The following is a 21,893-nucleotide window of genomic DNA, read 5'->3' as shown; positions in this document are numbered from 1 at the left end:
TAAACAGTATATAAACATTTTTGTATTCAGCTGAGGACTGTTGCTGAATAACAAAAAAATACAAGCAGCTAAATTATCATTTTCGATTTTGTATTAATATCCTACTCACCTGCCTGGAGCTCTCTATTCCCCTGGTTCGCTGATTTTTTTTTTTTCAGAAAGCATCTTGGGATTTAATTTTACCTTCCAGGGACAATTTATGTGATAATTCCCTGATTAGATTAATGATTTTCTTTTCTTACTGGAAGACATGAAGTATCTCTTTGATTATCAACAGAAATAATGAAAAGTTTAAGTAGGCTGAGGGTTGAAATCAAACTTTAGAAAGAGCCTCACCCCTCAGTGGAGTCTGGCATGCTGTTTTCGTTTTTAGCACCTTAGTGGTAGCTTTCCAAATATAGGGCAAGAAATCATCCATACTTCATATCTTTGAAGAATTATAAAATAATTTTTAGCCTACACAAGTCTGGCTACCTTGAGGTAGTTCTGCCAGGAAAGAGACAGCTATTAGAAATGATTACTATGGTGCACGTTAGTAAAAATATTTTAATAAGATAAGATAAGATACGATCACTTTATTAGCCATATACAATTTCTTGCATTAGAAATTCGTCTTTTCACATACCCCAGCTTGCTCTCCATGAGACACAGACGAACAGACAAGGAGAGAAGCTTGGGGTAAAAGCGCAGGGTCAGCCATTGTACAGCACCCCTGGAGCAGTTGGGGTTAAGGGCCTTGCTCAGGGGCCCAACGGAGTAGGATTCCTCTGCCGGCCACGGGATTTGAACCAGCAACAGGCATAGATCCTTAGCCACAGTGCCACCGCTCTGCCCATAGTAAAAATGGCAAACAGAAAGTACACGTACAGTATCTGGCATATGGAATAACATAAGAAACCAAAGATTACATAAGGTATAAGTATAGAAAATCCAGTGGAAAACTAAAAATACATCCATTATCAAAAAGTTAATTATCCTGGTGAGAGGTAAGACAAACTGGAGCCTATTCTGAAAGCACACGGCACAAGGCAGAACATAGCCCAGGATTGCTCTCATCCTGGAAGGAGATGCTAGTCCATCACCTAAAGAAAGGGACATTTTAGGATCGCCAAACAAACCTAGTGTGCACACTCCTATGGAAATCACAGGGAAAACATGCAGAGTTCATAGATGCCCAAGGATGGAATCCTTCCATCCTTTGGACATTCATAAAACAGGGAATATTTTATGGATTGAGAATTCCATGTCTCGCTGACAAAAATGAACAAAGATCTACACTCTTTGGATTGGACGGCAGCGCACTACATGGAGTTCAGCTCCACCCTGTCTTATCAGTCAGCGGCATTTGGAATAGTTCTCCCAGGAGCACACAGTCAATGCATGCAAGAAGAGAAATGATTTGCCTGACTCAGAACAGAGGCATTCTTCATTTAATACTACTACATCTAAAATCTAGAAACACCTATGAGAACCTGTAAGATTTAATATTTTTTTAGAATCAGTAAGATTTTTATATTTTTCTCTAGTATTGTCATTTAACCCTTGAAGAAACCTGTCAATGCCACATGCTTAGAATCCTAAAACTATCCTAAAACTGCTCATATTGAAGCATTTCATCTCCACAAGCAAACTGGTGCTCAGAAACTAGATTGAAAAGCTCTTTCACGTCAGAGTTTCAATTAATAATATTAATAATTAATAAGATAAGTAGGGCAGTACCAGAGCCCTAGACAACTGCAAAAGATAACTTCAAAATCAATGCTTGTTCCTGACAGAAAAATGTGAACTCTGGTAAAGTGGAATGTTTTGCATACCAAAAAAAATTAATTTGGCAAATGATTTTGGGGGAATGTGGGGGAGATCTGATGTGAATGAGGTTGTAGATAATGCATTGGACCGTAATCTCTTAAACCAACTTCCCCAGGAGCACTGAAGTCCCTAATATATCTCTGTAAGTAGGTAACAAGGTATAAACTTATTCACAGGGTATTGTGGTTAGGCAGAGACTACTTTAAATGTCCAGTGCACTGCTCCCCTGCTCCCAAGAGACCAATAGTGTATGGGACATTGATTTCTGATGGCCGGACCTGAGGGACTGGAGCAGGAGGACATAGAATTAAAATAATTTTCAACTGGTCAGCAAAAAGACTGGTAGTTAGAGAATACTGAATTCAACCCTTGACTGCAGAAAGAGAATCGGCAAGCTTTCTTCAATGTAATTTGCAACCAGTTTTAGAAATGAGGCAGAAAAGTCTTCCCGAAAAACTCACACATGGAGTAAACTGATGTATGAGTAAACCACCTTTGTTCATTAACTGGTAGTGGGGAAACGGTCTTTAGGCAGAACCTGCATCTTCTGGAAAGCTGGCCTGCTGTTATTGAATCAAGAGAGCCAGACAATTCTTGCCAAGTCCAGTTTCAAATGATGCCTTCATATCTTGTTAGGCAGACAGGAGACTTTAGGTATAGTCGAAGGAACAAAAATAAAATCATACATTTCTTCAGGATGACAGAAAAGTTACAAATGCAAGGAAACTATCTGACTTACTAGGTTGGCAGAGATTTATCAATTCAAGAATCGAATGGACTTGAAAGAGTATTAGTAGTTAGCATTAAATGCTTACTTGTGCAGTTCATTTCAAGCACCAACAACTCTCATTGTAAAGTAGCGCCACCTTTTTTTAGGCCTGAATGCACTTATACTGAACCCACCTGCGCTGTCAGGTCCTCAGTTCATTTCTGGTATTGTAGTCCCTGGGAATTGACTTTGACATTACCTTTCATGATTTTAAATACTTAAAGCAAGGCCTTATATAACGCCCTCTGATTAAACTAAAATAGATTGAGATTCTGTACCCAGTCAGTAGGCAGTCCCTTCAATGGCCACTGCATGGACTTGAAATTCTGTTGACCACTATACAATTAAAAAGGCCAGTAAACCTTAACACTTCAACCACTCTTTGTCAGTGGCAATTTCACAGGTACAGCTTTAGCTTCCAATAATATCTACCTCTTTTTCTCTGCCAGGCTCAGGTCAGTGTATAAGGCTGCACTGTATAGTAGCTCTTGTCGGTGTAAAGAGCTGTCTGAAGAAGATTAGTAGGCATGGCTGTTGATTAAAAAGTGTCTCATTATCACTCTATTACAAAATAATATACGACTATGAGGCTTTTCAGTTGTGGCTGTTTATGACTTGGTTGAATTGTGAAGCAATGGCACCCAATTGAGGAGGCATTAATTAAAACAATTAAAGTCCCGATTATTCTGTTTTGTGCTCTGGAAAGCAGGACTGTTTCTATCCAATGTGCCCAATTATTGCGAGCACATCTGACAGTTGGCGGGCAGTCAACCTTTTTCTTGGCAAGTCTCCTGAAATTTCCTAAACTTTCACCAATTTTGAATAATTTATTTTGGTTGCCTGTTTCTCAGCTTTATACTCACCAACAGGAAATGTCTGCACATGTGAAGACTTCTTGGCTGACAACGATTTCGGGATTTAAGGGAGGCTTGCTCATTCCCAGGGTTTTCCTACATTTATGTACTGTATCTCCGATTCTGTTTTTTGCCTCATGCCTATGAGGTGCCATAGGCTACTGTCCTACCGTATCATTGGTTCAATGGTAACCAAGAGGGGTCTAATGTCTTCTCTACATGGTTTTCATGTTTTGACTAAAATCATCCTAATTAAGTATACAGTATGTGGGATAGATGGCACACAAGGAGGCTGGTAGTTCTGATTTAGATGCAACTGGGACAACAAATTGATGTCCTCTAAACAGCTAATCAATTTTTAACTTCCATGTAGAATGTACAGTACACTACACCATACCAGATGAAGACTGTACCCCACCCAATCTTGGGGCAGGGCGGGTATGTTTTGGAAGTGTCCTGTGATAGCGCATATTTGGGTGTATATGACTAATGTGCTTTCAGATGTGGTGATGCCATGGATCTCTCCGCTGATCCGACTGAATAATGGTTCCCAGCTTACTATCAATCTTCAGGCTCGACATCTTTGGCTGGCGGATTTGACTGCAGTTAAAAAATCTATTTTGCGAGGGTGGGTGGAAATGGAGATACACTGAGCTGCACCTGGTTGCATTCATTTGGTGAAATTGTTCTTCTGCAAAGTGCTTTGTAAAGATTGTCAGCGCGGTCAATTTCTACCGTTTTATCGGATCTCTCTTGATTGAAGCCTCTTCTACCTCTTTTTCTTCCCTTTTCGCACTTTCCTTATTGTATTGAAATACTTTTACAATTTGTTCCATTCTTGTTTTATTTTAAAAATGTAATAAAAAACATTAAAAATTAGTTTCTCTTTTGTAAATGTCCTTGAAAAGGCTAAGACTTTAAAAAAGGTTTTATGATCTATATTTAAAACTTTGATGACGAGGATTATTATGAACAGAAAATATTTTCTGAGTCTGTCCTTCACCTATAGTATGTAGCTATTGGGAATTTTAGATTTCTGTAGTTTATTACACTTCAGATAAATCTGATCTGTGTGTTATTCATTGGCAAATAAATGAATTACTTATTTTTAACATCACAGGGGTGATTGAAGCTTAGAAAATCAATTCAAATCAATTCACAGCACTTCATACAGTAGAGAGTCCATCGGTCAACCTCTCAAAAACAATTGGTCATTATTACTGCATCTCAGTCGACTCATTTGCATACATACTGCACTTTGCAGATTCAGTTTTTGTATGATGCAATGAGGTATTTGAAAGATTTCCAAATATAAAAATGAGTCTTGTTCTGCATCCTCTGAAACATGCCTGGAGAAGCAGCCAGAATTGGGAGCTATTGCTCTTCACTCACATTCTCAGTCTACAAGGATGAAGAAGGTTGTGGCTTAACTCACTGGCCTCCAACACCAAAGAACATTCCTGGAAACCTAAGGATCAGGATGGAAAATCAAACTGCTCTTCAGAAAGTGGAATGAAGCAGAATGAAGGGATGACTTAAACAACTGTTTTGCTGTCATGAACAGCCTGTTGGAGAGGAGAACCAAGCATACAGAAATTAGTGTTTCATGTCCTTAGACACACAAGCCCAGAAGGGAGATCACTAGCAACAAAGTCAATTGTAATGTTGCTTTTGGTGCTGCATGTGTACAGCAAATAAACAAAAATGGGGATGTTAAAACATTTTCCTAAAAGCATCTTGTACTTCAATCATGTCTCATCAGCAAGTTTTAGTACTGGAGGACTGTGTCTGGGGATTGGATCACTGCATCAATTACTCATGCACCCTCCTTCAGAAAAGACCTCCCTTTAAAAGAACTGAGGTGAATGTAACCCAATACTCCCACACCAGCCTGACAGCAAAGCAAGGATGTGCTTTTTTGCAAACAGCAAATGTTTTATGGCAAACAAACTGCTTATACAGATCAAGTGGCGATACAGAACTTGTCTGTAGCAAGGGGCAGCTGTAACAGGAAGATATCTGGTTACATGTGGATTATGAAAAGGCTCAGCTCTAAAGAAGTCATGAGTGCAGCCAGTGGCTCTGGAACGGCTCTGGTCTCCAAACTACTCCTGCTGTTGGAAAGCTTATCACTGCCTAACGGCAGCCTTCAAATTCATATCTAAATCCTCATACCTAGCAATCAATCACAGATGACAACTGGCATGAGTAATTGCATAATATTGTAGGTATCCCACAATAAATACTGTAATAATTTAACACTTAAAACTTTCCATTCCAAAAGATCTTAATATCCACTTTACATATCAGAGAGGACTTACTTTATCTGTCTCTGAAGTGCAACACCCATGTGGGTGAAGACCAGCAGCCTTTCTGTGCCAACACTACGCTACACAACAGCAAGTGAGAAGTTAGAAACTGATTCACCATTTGAATTAAGGGCAAATTCTAGGGAGGTCAAATTATACAACCTCAGCATATTATTAAGTAGGAGACCACAATACTCTACTCTTGAAAAGAAGTCGTGGGATCTTTAAGGACAAAGTAGCCAGGAACCTGGTTTAATGACAGTGCCTCCTAAACCATAGTGTCCCTTGTCACCAGCTTGAGCTTTTGTCTTGAAATTTATTCCAGAGGGAAGAGCACCACCTACAGGTCCACCAATACCACTTCCACCAAACTGGTTTTCACTGCTTAAAATATAAAGAGTTTTATGTGATTACAAAGTCTTTTCTCTCTTTCAAGAACCATTAGTGAAGGAATATCTTGTCCTGATGGTTTCAACTATTGTTTTTTTGCTGTTAAAAGCTCCCTGGTGTGTAATGCATGAGGAGTGCTACTCTGCTTGATTTTTTACATGATAATATATCAGTTATTATAATAATGATGCTAATAAACACAGTGACTGTAGTATTAATTTAGTGTATTTGTGAAATATTTTTTTTGACAATTGTATCGCACACAGAGTATCCAGGACCCTTTAAAGGTTAGTAATGGAATGTTTTCAGAATTTTTGTTTCAAAAAAAGGGATTTTATTTTTAACATGGCACGTGATGTAAGATCCACTGTATTTTATTGTCTTGTGTTTATCAGCTTGTGTCAGTTTTTCATGCTTGATAGCTAGTAAAATATTTTTGAGAGATATTAATCCATCCATCCGTTTCCTAACTGTTTCATCCAATCTAGAGATGCAGGGGAGCCGGAGCCTGTCCCTGCAAGCAACAGGTACAAGGTGGAATACACAGTGGATGGGACGCCAGTCAATTGCAGGGAAGACAGACACAAACACAGACTCACACACTCACACCAGAGCTAATTTCCACAGAACCCATATCACCCTGCAACTCACAACGGGCAGCCCACTGAAACTAAGCAGGTGTGAGCCTGGTCAGTACCTGGATGTGAGACCTCCTGGGAAAAACTAAGGTTGCTGCTGGAAGAGGTGTTAGTGGGGCCAGCAGGGGGTGTACACCCTGCAGTCTGTGTGCCAAATTCTATTTATCTGCAATAATTTTCTTTAATCAATTACAATTTCTATATGTTTTCTCCTTCCATTTTATTTTTCTTCACCAATTATATATTGTACATCCAAGCTCTTCTTTATTACTTTCTCTTTTAAGTAAATCACTGAATGTTTCTTCTGCCTTTAGCCATGTTCACTGGGTTGATAATAATTTTCATTTATTTTGCCTCTTATGTGTTATATTTATATGTCACATTAGCTTCTATTGCAGGTTCTGATTGGTAGACTTGGACTACAGTATATGGACTTTATAAATCCCCATATTGCTTCAGGCAAGAGAGAAAAGACAAGGGTAACAGCAGGAGGCAAGACCACAGACTAATGAAGGTGCAATGACCATGCCTCAGAGAGACTCTATGAAAACCCTTACCCTCCTGTAGTCAACCAAGCACTAAATGTCATTATTATAACATTTTATGTGTAATATTAATTTGTTCTCTAGTCTGCAGTAATTAAAAGACAACATTATCAATTCTGACTTGGGTCTCTGTCCTCTCTTTCGAACCTACATGAGAGAAATTAATCTTATAAAGGGTAAAGTATAAAGGATAAAGGGGTAAATTTGATTTTTTTTACCCACATTGTACTCTATAGCCACACTTTAAAGCGTAAGTTTAAAAAGAGACAAGAGATGATAATGCTTTTTTTTTTCCACGGGACCATATACAGAAAAAACAGAATAATTTATAGAAAGATGGCAGGAGAATCGAATTATCCTCCTAAATGACTGGCTTTGTGAGCTGGTCGGAATCAACCTGTTTTTCAATCCAAAAATCACACTTTAAATCCTTCTCATCTCCAATTTGGCTCCATGCAGCACACAAGTGCCACACAATGCCAAAAAAAAATATCTGTCATTTGGCCAGAACTAATAATTCTATTCAGATTTTAGAGGAGTAAGGAACATGGGCACAGAGTACAGCCCGAGCCTGTTAGTGTACAGTACATGAGAAAGTACAGAACTGAGATGCCGCACAAGAGAGAATAATTCCTCCATTTCGAAAGACAAAAGGTGCCATTATGTTGCAGCATATTCTTTTGGAGTTTCGCTTTACCTCACTGCTAATATCCATTGTTAAAACTTTATCATACTGCCCAAAGCATTTTTTTAAAGCACCAATGTATTTTTCCATTTTGTCTAACAGAAACAATGGAGAGAGGAGGAGGCAAGGGGAAGGTTAATTATAGCAATCATCTGCAAAATGTTGATTGTAAAAGCCTGTGATTTTCAGCAGCGAGAAACATAAAACAAGAGAATAGGAAGGAACATGCTTATTTTTCTTTTCCATGGGCCTAAGAATTTAACAAAATTGGAGACAAATTAGTAGGGCATGCTGAATATCATGACAAAGCATGGCGTTCATCTCTTTTTACCCTTTCGTTGGCATAAAATGTGATTTGTTGTTCTACCTACAGTATAAATGGAAACCTAAAGTAGGGACAACTCAAATAAGAATACCCTGTCCGTTTCACTGAAAGGCATAGAATGTGTTTGATGGACAGTGCGACAGAGCAGCTGCAGGATGAAATGCAAAGAGTGTCAGGGAATGGGACTATCAACCTACCAGATGCACAGAACCTCTGTAGTTAACAATAATGTCTGTCTCTTCTTCAGTGCTGCTGAATTCACCACAACCACAAACACATGCACAACGGAATTTTAAAACGCTGCTCTTTAATGAGTGAAGTGCTGTAACATACAGCATCTCTTTTTAATTTACTCCTTGGCACAACCATGCATCATCTGCACCAGACACACCACTTTACCAGTGATAATTCGGAATTATTTGGTCTTGGGCAGCTAATTAGGCACAACAAGTTTCCGGCACAACTGCTAAGTGATGAATATTCCCAGCGAGGTAATCAGATTTTGTTCCCGAGTTGTATTTCTTCAAAAGGCTTTAGAAATCTGTGGTTAGTGTTTTATATTATTTACATTTTTTTCAAAGCTGTCATGCTGAAAGACCACAGCTTGTTCACTGCAAATAACCTCACTAATTCACTAAACCATGCCACAGAGATCTCCTTCTTTAGATGAAATAACAAATGCTTACTATATCAACAGCTCAAAGCACGACCAACGTTTTTTCTGAAAGTGTACAGACATCTTATTACTGCTGAATCAAGGGGACTTGTACAACCTTAAAAAATGAACTCTCTAAACAAAGACAGACACATTTAACAGACATGTTCTTCTCCTAAGACATTTTTTCCCTGACTACCAGTGGTAGTCCAAAAGAAATTTTTGGTGATGAATCATTTACTCAGTCTTTAAGTTTTCATACCCTTTATGTGGCTGTAATGGTGTTAATATTTGGGCAGAAAGTTGCGTATCTAATTTATCGTTCCCACCCAATTTACCTAAGCTCAAATGTGCACAGAGAAGCAACAAACAGTATTCAGAGAAGCCAACAATGAGGAAGCAGGGAATGTCAATCATTCAGTTCTGCCATAGTGCAGTTTAAAGTATTACACATTTATCTTGCCTTGCTAAAATCTCAGTTTGTTGCTTAAATATCCAGGAATCTGGCAAGACTGAACCTGGGCATTACCGGGATGGGAGACCTCTAAGAAAGGATAGCTCCGGTAAGTGGTGTTAGTGGACCAATAGGTAGAACTCTTCTGTCTCCACCAGAATTTCCAAACCAATGCCACAGTATGGTGACCAGGGACCCTGTGCTTTATGAGATGCTGTAGTTTGTATCAGACAGTAAACTGAGGTCTTCAGAAGTTGTTCATTAAAGATCTTCTTTATAAGTGGTTAGATTTTAGACTAGCCAATCTAAATTCTCCCTTTACCTCAAACGCTGCAGTAATTTCTCACTTCTTCACCTGATCTGCTATGTAGTGGGGCTCCTGGCCCAGAATGGCTACCATGGCTAACCAGGTAGATGCTGAACATTAGAGGTAGATATATAAAGAGCTTTGTAATCCTTCAGAATGAAAAGCTCTGTACAGCGCTCTATTCAGCCTGTTATTGCTGCAGTCCCTACATTTTACTTTCACACTGACTGGCACGAATTCTTCACATCCAGTTGTTCACTGGGCTTATATAACAGAGGAATTCCCTTAATCCAAGAGTTTGTTTTGTCTTTATATTGCTCAAGACCACTGCGTTAAGTTCATAATCCCTAATTCTTCTGTTTATGCAGTGTTCTTGTTCTTATGCAGTGTGTTGGATAAGGCAGTACTGATACGATCTCTGTAGGAGACTGATGAGCTTTTAAAAGATAGCTGAACAGACTGTAAAAACTGTATGGTTGCAGGTGAGTCACATGTCTTCCAGTATAACAGCAGGGCTTTTGAGAATTGTTATTAATAAAGTAATTTCCTAACCGACATGTCAGAAAGGTTTTGTCTTTTATTGAAGATACGACTGAAGGAGAATAAAATACTTACAAAAAAAAAATTAAAAGCAATATCAAACATCATCCTTCGGATTAAACTTGTAAAAGCGTCATAAATAAATCAAAATGTACAGGCCTAGCAGTGTTTTATATAAAAAAAAATACATCGGCTTCAAAAAGGACTGGCTAAAAAAAAACTGCTGACCATGTAACAGTTAGTGATTCGTGGTGGGTGTCGAACACAAAAGGTTACACAATATGGATCTGTGCCTACACAGGCCTGTTAACTTCAGCAGTAGAAGTAAGAAGCACCTGCTTTTGCTAACTCTGCAATCATGGCCCTGACAGATTTCAGCGTTTTCTTAAATAATGCATGGAATTTTTCTTTTAACATGTCAGAGGAAAAATATTGGCTCTCCTTTTATGTCATTGGTGATACTGATTTTCCTTGACAGTGCTCCATTAAAGCAATGAGCTTTTCACTTCTCGGCTATTCTTCTGCTGCTCCTACTAGAGCCAGATGTGTTGGGCTTTTTTTATTTCCTTATTTTCTTTTATGGGATATGGGATATTTCAACAGTGTATTTATATTTTAAGACACCATTTCACAGAAGCCTTACGCTCACCACTTTTTATTTTGTACTTAAGGGATCTGACCTGCAGTAAATGAAAACATTTTCATTACAATAACACAAGCTGTGTAATCTGGCAAAAGTTGCATTAAGACCACCTGTTTGTAGCCCAGAGCAGCTGTAGGACCAAACATCTCTAGATATTTCAATAAAAATCTTAAAGGGGCCCTTTTGGGAAAATTAATGAAACTGTGCAAACAGGTGTCACTAACTTGTCTGTAGACGAGTTGCAAGTGTCTGTGGTGAGATACAGTATACAGTATGTTGGGAAATTTCTTGTAAAGTTGCCAGCAGAGAACAAACGAAAGAAAACATTTTTTTCTGTCATGTAATGTTTTTGAAGACATTTTTGCCATCACGCACTGTTTTTCAGGAGACTACAAATTACAACCCATGTTTAAAGCTGACTGACTTTACCATCTGACATTTAACCTAGGACACCTCTCTGTCCATTGTGAGTGCTGTCGAACACAGACTCAACTCGCTAATAACACAACATGAGTTATTATCATAGGGCACCTCCAGAAGACGGCAGATAATGACATTGCTTGGTCTCAGATCCCCCAACAAGGGAAGACCACAAACCTGGGTAGCTGAAATGGAATGTGGAGACAGATGAAACCTTGGACCCCAGATCTATATCTAAATGTGGGATTTATAGTGAAAATCCAGTTGTATTTACAATGTGAATTCCCCAGCAATTCTCACAAACAAAAGAGGGCTAAAAAAGCGATATAAACAGCAAGATAACTTAAATGTGTTTCTTTCTTGATGAAAAAATGAACAGGAGTTCTTATGCATGTTAACAGAATTAAACTCTATAAATCTATATAATTTTACTCTATATAATATTATACTCCAACTTAAATGCTTTGTGCAAGAACTTTGCAATAGGTACTTAAATGTCCAAATCACAGGATTTAAGGTCAAATAAAATTAAACCAAATAGAATGAAGCCATATAAGTACGTTTTAACTGTGTTACATCCTTCTGATATACAGTTAATATACACCTAAATGCTTTTTGCAGGGGATGCAACACACTGTGAAATGTTCAAAAAAGATGGAAGAATTTTGGAGTATTGTAAACAGCTTGAGTGTCATGATGACCAATGCTGTTGCCTCACAGCTCTTGCAACCTGGGCTTGATTGCAGACTAGGAAAGCCTTCTATGTGGAGTCTACATGTTCTTCTTGAATTTTCCTCCAGGTCCTTCGGTTTCTTCCCACCACCCAAAAACATGTCTCAATGTAGTAATCCCACCTTGTACTCTGGTTTTCCGGGATAGAGCTGCAGGTTGGTGTTTCTCTTTCCAGGAATAAACACCTTTCTGACAATGGATGAGCTTGCCAGAAATGACTTTGCTTCACTTTATTCTAAGCCACAAAATATGAACCATATGACATATTTCACCACATGTTTTTTTGGATACCTCGGAAGAAGTGAAATTAGGTATCAATTCAGTTTCTAGAGCAACATAAGAATATTTATTGAATTTATTTCACTTTAATCCGAAGCGTCTCCAGATACCTGGAGAAACCTAGTAGTACTGCCATAGACTGTAGAAAGTTTCTTCCAGTTGACTAAAACATAAATAAAAAATGATTTATGAGCATTTTGTGTGTGGTTTTTTTATTCAGTCTGACTAGTCAGAGACCTATAATCTTGGATTCGATTTTGCACAGCAGACACATGAAAATTGTCGCTTGAAAAATCACATATTAGTCCTGAATGACAAAACCTAAAGATTTTACCAGTCTGCTTATGGGTTTCCTTCAGAGCTCTTTCCCTTATGTTTGGGAGTGGGGATTATGGACAAATTAATCATTCCAGAGAATCCCCCTATTGTACAGTACAAGATTAATTACTTGGATCACTGTGCAACAATTTAGACGATAAAGCTGTGATCTCTAAATCAGCATCCACACTGAAAGCATTAGACGTTTTTTGGAGTTTACCAAGTTTCTCGTACTGAGCTTGCAAATGAGCAGATTGAAATCAAACCTTTATCTCCCTACTGGTCTGTTCAGATAATCAGGAGTTTGCAGCAAATCTGCAACACAAAGAGATTAAAACTCCTTTGATTTTCTTTTCTCGTGGATTGAGTTAAACGCAATGTTGCAAAGATAGCTCTACCTCTAATCTTGTCTGGGGACTGCCTTGGAAGGAATGCAGTGAAGGGTTAACGCAATACAATTCTGTTGCTGTTTGATGAACTTGAAAGGCACTTACAAACGTTAGCATTCAATCCCTGCAGAAACTAATGTTGTTTTGTTTTACCAAACTGTTCAGCACGCTTGTACAAAATTTCAGAGTTGACAGAAAATGCGCAGTTCACTTTCTAATGAACAGAAACCCACTATTAATTTAAACCAGATCTGATGGCTTATCTCCCATCACCAAAAGAAAGTAAAGAAAGTTTACACGTTATAGTAAAGTACCCTGACCTGTATGAAAACATTTTTTTTTTGTAATCAGAGACCAAGCACACTGTCACACAAAACAAACTAGAACTATAACCTTTTACTCACTGCCATACATTAGGCAGAGAGCAGCACAAGTGGATTTGAGCTAAACCGCTTTTAGGCCCTAAAATGAGGTAAAATGATAGATAGGTGGAATGCACTCACACAGGCGATAAATCACCGCAAAACAACAACCACGACTATCTAGCCAACCGAAGCACAGTGCTTTCTGTTCACATGACAGTGCGTAGCCTCAGCCACATCAATCAACGACATGTCAGCTTTGCTTGTTGCTTGATGAAATATAATATAGGGAGGAGGAGTCTATGAGCCAGGTTTACTGAGCTTCACAACAAGAGCAAGGTTCTCGTTTTGATGTTTTTGAGGAGTTTTAAGACAGCTGACACTGCAACAGCATGTTCCGAATTACAGCTAGATGCAGAACAATCAAACCTCATGTTTCGTTATTCCCTCTCTGGTATCGCGTTTGTTACAGTTACAGTAGCCCGCACCTGCTGACTGCATGATTAATCCCAGGGTTATAATAATTCCTGGTCCTTGTTTTGTTCTGGAGACAATGCAATTAGTTCTTTCTTATGAAATTATTTTCTGTGTTTGATTATTTCACATTACATTATGCAATTTCACACTGCTCATTTTCCATAGCTCAGTAAAGGTTTTGAATGGGACCAGCTTTGACTAGAGGGTTCAACCTAATATACAGTATACAAGTGTGGTACACGTGTAGAGCAGTGATCAGAGCACTGAAATCTACAGTTGTGCTCAAGTTCAGGATCTGACACATAACTGGGAACAACCTTTAATTATTATATTGCCATTCTTTATATCACTTTGAATAAAAGCATCAGCCAGAACATTTGATAACTAAATTAAACTAATAATAAAAAGTTAAGGGTGACAGATCAGTTTTGATTGTCAGTGTTGGCGGATGTACAGTATTTGTCAGGTATTATGTACTGAACAACTCAAAAACTCAGAAGCTTGTGGGCCTGGAGGTGGACTTGCTTTTATTATTTGATGCTTACATGTGAAGGGCTAACCCTGTGCCAGATTCAAATAAATATCCCTTATATCGCCCTTGCAGTGGCACCTTGGCTAATATCAGCTTGTGGGCGGGGTTCCAGTAGCTTCGTCCTCATAGCCAGGCCACCATCTCGCACAGCCAAGCAGGTTAAAGCCAAGGTGTATCTCAAATAAAGTTCATGCAATAAGCACCCAAATACTTTACAGCCAGTCTGAAGCCACTGAATCATATCCAAGTGTGAACAGCTGAAATGTAACCAGCATTAATGGTAAGGAGGGGCTGAGACATCTCCCAAATCTGCAGGATTAATAATTCTGTTTTCTTTTCAGCTCCCATGAAAGCACCATTCATCAATTTTACATTAAAAAAAGAAAGGGCAAATACAATTTTCTTCCCAAAGGAAAGGTGGATAAATCTAATCGCTTTATAGAATGTCTTTTGTTGGTTATAGTGCTTTCCTTTAAACTACTCTGAGACAGATCCTTCATATAACTTAAATGTGTTTTCAGACAAGAAACACGAGACCCAGGTCCTGTTTTGCAAAGCATTAGTACTTAGGAGAGCCCAAGAGACAAATCACAGATTCTCAGTGCAATTTAGTCTGTGTCTCTGAATTTCCTAATATTGTCTCTCAGTTATTTTATTCAGTAGTTTCTCTGTGATTCAATGGTTTTGTTTTTTTAATGAAAAAGGCACTTCAACTTCTACTGGTACATCGAAACTGAGCCAATCAATAAAAACTATTAAGCAAAGACAGAATAATAACTTTCTCTTGGTTCACAAACAACAGATGTTACACTTCTAAGTACTTAGCAGAAACGGTGCGTTTTTCTTCAAATGCAAATATGGGCAGAAAAGTAGGTCTGAAGTGAGTGCAATACTTGATTTTCATATCTGAACATGTGGCTTATTCAGCAAAGAGACACCAAATTTGTGACTGGTAATGATTACTGATGAACCATGAACCATAGCACTTGAAGTTGGATGGAAAACCGAAAGGCTATTTTTCTATACAGTATACACTGTATTTTTCTATATACTGTAAGAACATGCTTTAAATGTGATGTTTAAATTTACACTTAGTTTACGCAGCTAAGAAGCTAGAAGGATCCCAAAGGTGTTTCCTTTTGTTCAACCTTCCTTATGTTCTTACACGCTTATGAAAAGGAATAATTTTGTTAACTCATTCATCAGACAATATTTGCTGACCACTGCATTACCCAAGAAGTCCTGCAAACACTGCTCTGTGTCTTCCTCTATGTGTTTCCTTCAATGTTCCTGTACTGCTTTTCTACCATGGCACATTGGATAAAAGTCAACTTTAGTCTAAAACGAAAGCATTTTATTCAAGTCACAATCATTGCAGTTCATAATTTATCCAAAAGAAAAGAGGTCTGACATCTTTGGATGTCAATTCTTTTTTACTGAAGAATCTAAGGAGATGTCATTTTAGTGAGACCAGTGAAAGATTAAATTAGTTTTAATGGCCATTTTGCACTGTTTGAGTAGCCTGCATTATTTCTAAACGACTCAGGATAGCTGTTTTTAGGAACGTGTCCTCTGTAACAATTAAAGAGTGTTTGCCACATTGCCTGTCCTTTGCAGGCTTTGTCTAAACATTTCGAATTTGTAGTACACGGGGAGGATTCTTAATGTGCACTTCTTTTAGTGCTCCTTTTATCATTTTCAAGCTCACGCTCCCACAAAATCAGAAACAGGTTTTAAAAGATAACACACACAAAAAACCCCAATAAAATGAGGTTTCTGTCATCTCCTAAACTGAATGGCCCTGTACCAGGGCTGTTAGTCACAAAGCAATCTAAATGCACAGTCAGGTCGTAGCTATTAAGGAGGCTATTAGCCTCAATAAAACATATCTAAGCAAAGGGACACATAGCCAGAACCAATTACCTGGAATCACTCCTAACTAGGATGATAGAGTGAGACAAGCCATGAGTGATTTATAACTAAACAATCCCGTTTCTAAATAAACTGTTCATTCTGATTTAGCTTCTGTAAATGGTGTAAGATCTCTTGTGTGTGATTCCCAAAGCCACCAGCAGAAATACTTCCTAATACATTGCACTGCATACAGTATACGCAAATGGTGTTAATATTATAGCTTGTATAAATGCTTGTATTTTCCACTGACGCTCAGAAAAGAAAGCGAGTGTATTTACTCAATGGGAAAAACACTGTCTCTGGCTCACAGCCGATACATACAGTAGCTGTGAGTGTTTTGAAGTGAAATAGTGGTCAGTGTTATGCAGATGTCAATGTGGGTCGTGTGAAGTAAAAACGCACTGTGGCTGTCAATTCAATAATTAATTAGGTATTTTAGCAGACAGCTACCCTTCTGGAGAATATTTAAACACCACATGAATGCGAAACCTCATGACAGGACAGATGTGCAGATATAATGGCGAATACAAAACTTTTATCCGAATGAAGGAGAACTAAACTGGCCTCCACTGAATTAAAATCAAATCAATGAACAGAGGAAGGAGAAAGGTGGAGGCCCAGATTTTTAACAGGCAGGGGCTTTTTAAATCACTTGCAGGGTAGACCACATTCATTATATAGAGATCCCTGAAAAAGCAAGTCAAGTGTCTGCGGCCACTAGTGTAAATGGTTGAAAAGTTGAGAGAAGGGAAAAAAAAAAGTTGACTGGACCAAAAGTATTAGACCTGGGCCATGAGAACAAACTAAAAGATGTTGCAAATACCTTTCCGTGCAGCCCTGGAAAAAAAGGGCCCACTAACATATAATAAACCCCCCTAAATAACAATAGGGGTTGACCAGTTGAATTCAATAACACGCTCAGTCCATGTTATTGCCAGTCTCTTCAATAAGCCCCCGTCACTATCACTGTCCCTTTAAAGTCCAGAGACCGAGGACGACCCACCCATGTGATGACGATGAGTTAGGACTCTCCTCTTACCTGCATTGGAGTTGAGCTCCTCGTTCTCTGACTCCGTGCCATTCTGGCTGCCTGTGCCATGCAGGTTGTTCATGGCCATCAGTTTCATCTTCTGTAGCTTCATTGCCTCAGCCATGGCAGCGGCTGTGAGACCTGCAAGACAAAATGGTGAAAAAAAGCTGTGGTGAAATCCAAGAGGCGTCTGAGGTCCTGCCTCGCCTGCCGGCTTTTTCGTTTCAGTGGAGCAATGCCGTGAGCGCTGAAGCCCTAAAGGACCTGAGCTTGAAACCCACATAAGGCTCAGAACAGCAGCTGCATTACAAGAGCACTAATGCATTAAACAGCAAATTAGTTAAAGCTGAGCCAGCACACAGTCCAGTGAAGTCTGAGTAGCTGGCATCAGTAGTTAACCCCTTCTCCCTTCAAGTGCATGTTGAAATAATGCCTGGTCACATTCCTGCAGGTGTTCCAAAGTCATTTGTTCCAAGTCTTCGAATGCCTTGAATGTTCCACTTGCGCACAGTTAATTCAAGTAAGAGATAAGCAGAGGTAGATGCTTGGCATATTGGTGAAAGGGCTTTGTCTTGTTCTTGCTAGGTTTTGTATTTTGCATCTTCTGTTTTGTTTAAGTGAAAGCAATAAACTGAGATTTTGCTCACAAAAAAAACTCTGAATTGCGTCAACTCTGACTAAAAAATAAAGGTGCTCTTTTTTAAAGATTTTCTTAATTTATGTTGGGCAATTCAAGACCTGCTGCAATGCTTATAGGGTGCATTGTATGGGGATATAAAAATATTTTAAATATGGATCTTTTATATATATACCGTTTTCCACTGAGGAGTAAGTCCAAATCTGCTGCTGTCCACATATGGACAGCTGTGAAAAACATGAAGGTAATACAACAGGCATAACCACCTTACTCAGACAATACTTTGTGGTATCCTTTTTTAAAAAACTCCAGCGACAGGAAAACTGCTGAAGAAAAAAAAAACCTCTGCTGAATTATGCAGCGAGAAAAAAAAACAACACTACGGATTTCTCATTAAGCAAACCTTGCAATAAATTAAAATAAACATTTGTAGCACGTCTTGTTATATTCACTTGGGTTTTTAAACAAATTCCAACTTTCAGAAAATAAATGGACCAAAATCATTAAACAAAGAAGGGCCATTTACATAACAAAAGACCTGTAAATGCAGGATAATTGCACTTTATTTTTCAGATGTTCGCTGATGTTTTATGTTTCCGATGTTCGCTGTCGGCAAGCAACGTGTACAAGGAAAACAGGAAGAGTGAGGGATATCGGAAGTTCTTCTTCAGCTTAGAAGTTCAGTTTGTGCTCCAGCACTGACCAGTTGAACAGAAAGAGAGCGATATTTCAGGGCCAAAGGATAAGCCCCAGCAGCATCAAACACAGCAACGTAGCTCCTTGCATATACTTTAAATCATTAGAAACTGAGCTGGAGAATGTTAAACACAGACAAGCAAGACAGAATACGAAAACAAACCAGAATACTGGGGCATAAGTGATGGCATTTTTCTTTCAGAGGGCACAAGTAGCCAGTTTTTCAGCCACGGTCCTGGGGAACTCTTTGTCTGCAGTTCCATATCTTTGTTTTCTTCCGCTGACCTCCGAGTTACTTAACAAAACTCAATTAAATGAATCGCTTTCCTGACGTCTAATTGTTTTTCATGAGTTTTCTGGGTACCTGCGAAAATTTCACGTCTGACTTGAAATCTCTGGCTTTTAGAAGAACCTTTAATTAAACAAGTAATTAGTTCAATTAAGAATTCAATTAAGTAACTGTGAGCTCAGCTAGAATTGAAAGGAGAAAGTTTTTTTTAAACCCCATTCTAGTACATTAAAGAACGAAGAAAAAGCAAAGTATGGTGCTATATTGCCAGTGCTTTCTTGTCATCACTACATTACTTTAGATTAAGGCTTGGCACAGCGAATAATTTTTACTAACTATATGCTATTTGTAAACAAAACAATAATGCGTATGCAGTGACACTAAGTAAACCATAAAATCTACATCCTAATGGAGCATTTCTATTACATGACTAAATTAATTCCAGCGATTGAATTACATGATTATGAATGAAAGAAATGAAAAGCTAGATTTAGTCTTTATCAGACACAGAGCATTAAATCAAATTAGAAAGGTATCATAGAAGTGTGTTGCTCATAAAAACTCTCCTGACTTAAAATATTCACAAAACACTGATGCAGGGGTTTGAATACCACTACATGAGAAGCTCAGCTCTGTCATTTTAAAATGAGAAAAATTACTTTTACAGTTTAAAAGGTCAGTTTCATAAAATGTGACGTATTTTGACGTATTTTAAATTATATTCTGTCATTTAAAATCTCAGTAAAATGACTTCAAGCCTACATAAAAAGTTTTGGTGTGTTCCATTGCTGAACTATTCCTTTCCAGAAAATGACCATTTGCGTTCTTTGTTAAAAAATCCAGTTATGTTTTTTTTTTCTTTTCTCTTCATTCACAGGTGTCAGAAAGGAAGTGCAGAGCATTCGGCCACATTTACTATAGTGAAATCAAAGAACAAAATCTGTAAATTATTAGAATTAAATCTAAAAAAACTAAGCCCCCCAGACATAGAAAAAGGTTAATTCTATTTTTATGCATCCCAGTCACTTCTGATCAAGCCCAGGGAAACAGGGAAAAAATGCTCTCAATAGCTACATTTACACAAACTGTCACAATGATTGATTCATTTTATTATGAGTTAATTTTGTTGCTTAATCCCACAGTCTGTCAGCAATGGGGCTGCTGTGCACTTGAAAAAGAGACCCAAGCTTATTACTGCAAACAGCAATAAGTGTCACTGTTAAACTAGAAGAACAAAACACACCTACGTACACGCAATTGCCGAGAGCACTTTTCTATGAGAAACAAATCTATCTGTACAAGGCCCTTCTCTTTGAAGTCCTCTTCCTTTTACAGGATTCTGCTTTTAAAACTGAAGTCTCATTGAATGTCTAAGAGCTTTCATATTGTAACTCTTAAGGATCAAACCAGGGAAACAGAATTAAAAATAATAACAATAAATTAGCTGTTATTCATACAGTGCCTTTCAATGCAATCAAGGATGAAAAGATGCTCTGCGGAAATATCCCAACCATTTATGCCACATTTACAAGTGTATATATATAAATCAATTTTCATCAGCTACATAATTTCATAGCTACAAATTTCAAAAGCTACATAAAAGAGCAATTTAAACAGCACATAACAGCATGGTCTTATAGCACCAAGGTTTGAAAAAGAAAATAGGAACACTACAACACATCTGAGGCCATTTTATTACTTTCAAGTTTTTTTTTATGGTTTTCTTTTGGTGAGTTAACAAAACAAATGACCACGTTATGTAGGTCGGCAATACACATCAGTAGTTAAGTAATATCTGAAAACTTACTGCAGTAGCAGTGACATTTCTGAAAGAGAGCCTGATTTTGCACTGGAAAGACTCCATGTGAACCAACTCTAGTTAATTGCAATTTTTACTCTAGTAAAAGCACAAAACATTGGAGTGGCAAATCATGGGAAAAGCAGGGTCTTACACAGAGATGTAAAATCCCAGGCAACGAATCAGGAGTAGAGACTATGGTTACTGTACATAAGGTAACAACATTGAAATAGAACAGTGAAGTCATAAAGAGCTGACCAAGTTGACTATGGTTACCTCTTGAAATAGTAAACAAAAATTCACTGAAGATAAGCTCGACCCCACACCTTTTCAGTCATAAAATGCTCTTATGATAAATTGTGGATCAATTGACTATTCCTAACCAAACAAGCTAGATGAACCATACAGCCTACTCTAGAGTGCAACCTTTCTTATGTCTTTATTTTGTCATCTTTTTTCAAGCTTTGTTAAGACCTAACTGGTTCTCATTCAAGCTTTAGTTCCCCGGTAGGCATTCTCTTCTCAATCCCAAGACAAATACCAAATCCCAGGCTCTTCTACATTTCCCAAATGTTAGTATCATTATGCTGACACAGAAAATCTTCTGAATTCACCAGCAGCAGTTGCATGTTATTCGATTCTTACTAACCCAAAATCCGTTTTGGAAAAAAAAAAGATTTAAAAAAAAGCCTGTTTCCAACAGCTGTCTTCCCTTTTACTTGCCCATAAGTTCTCCAAAAGTACTGCACTTAAGGCTGCTGAACAAGAACAGACTACAAAAAAGAGGAAAAGTAAGCATTCAAGTAAGCATTGAAAATAACCCAGCTATTCCCAGTCCTAACCTCGGCCTTATACAGTAAAGGAAGAGTTTAGTGAAACCTGCAGAACTGTTTTAATTGCAGTTGGCTGCCGGCCATAAATTCCCAGAAGATACTGAAAAGTTAGTTTGACGGAAAAAGTTTACAGTCCCCTTTGAAGACAAGCAACAATCTGAACCACTTACAGATTTCTCTAGAGGTATAAAACAGATTTTAATTAATCTTCGTGACAAATAAAAACAACAATAATAAAAACTTATTTTTTTACCTCTTATTAAA

General features: G+C 38.1%; 1 protein-coding gene across 5 annotated transcripts in view; it reads right to left on the bottom strand.

Moving 5' to 3' along the window:
- dacha (dachshund a) overlaps positions 1-21,893 on the bottom strand; it is a 228,444-nt gene that overhangs the window by 71,616 nt on the left and 134,935 nt on the right. For all 5 annotated transcript variants that reach the window (XM_088925513.1, XM_088925512.1, XM_088925515.1 and 2 more), the window contains exon 3: positions 17,386-17,517. In XM_088925513.1, the coding sequence (XP_088781639.1) occupies positions 17,386-17,517 (132 nt within the window). The remainder of the gene's footprint in view (positions 1-17,385; positions 17,518-21,893) is intronic.

The sequence above is a fragment of the Atractosteus spatula genome, chromosome 9, assembly GCF_055471065.1.
Source record: "Atractosteus spatula isolate fAtrSpa1 chromosome 9, fAtrSpa1.hap1, whole genome shotgun sequence".
NCBI lineage: Eukaryota > Metazoa > Chordata > Actinopteri > Semionotiformes > Lepisosteidae > Atractosteus > Atractosteus spatula.
This window is presented reverse-complemented; position numbering and strand designations above follow the sequence as displayed.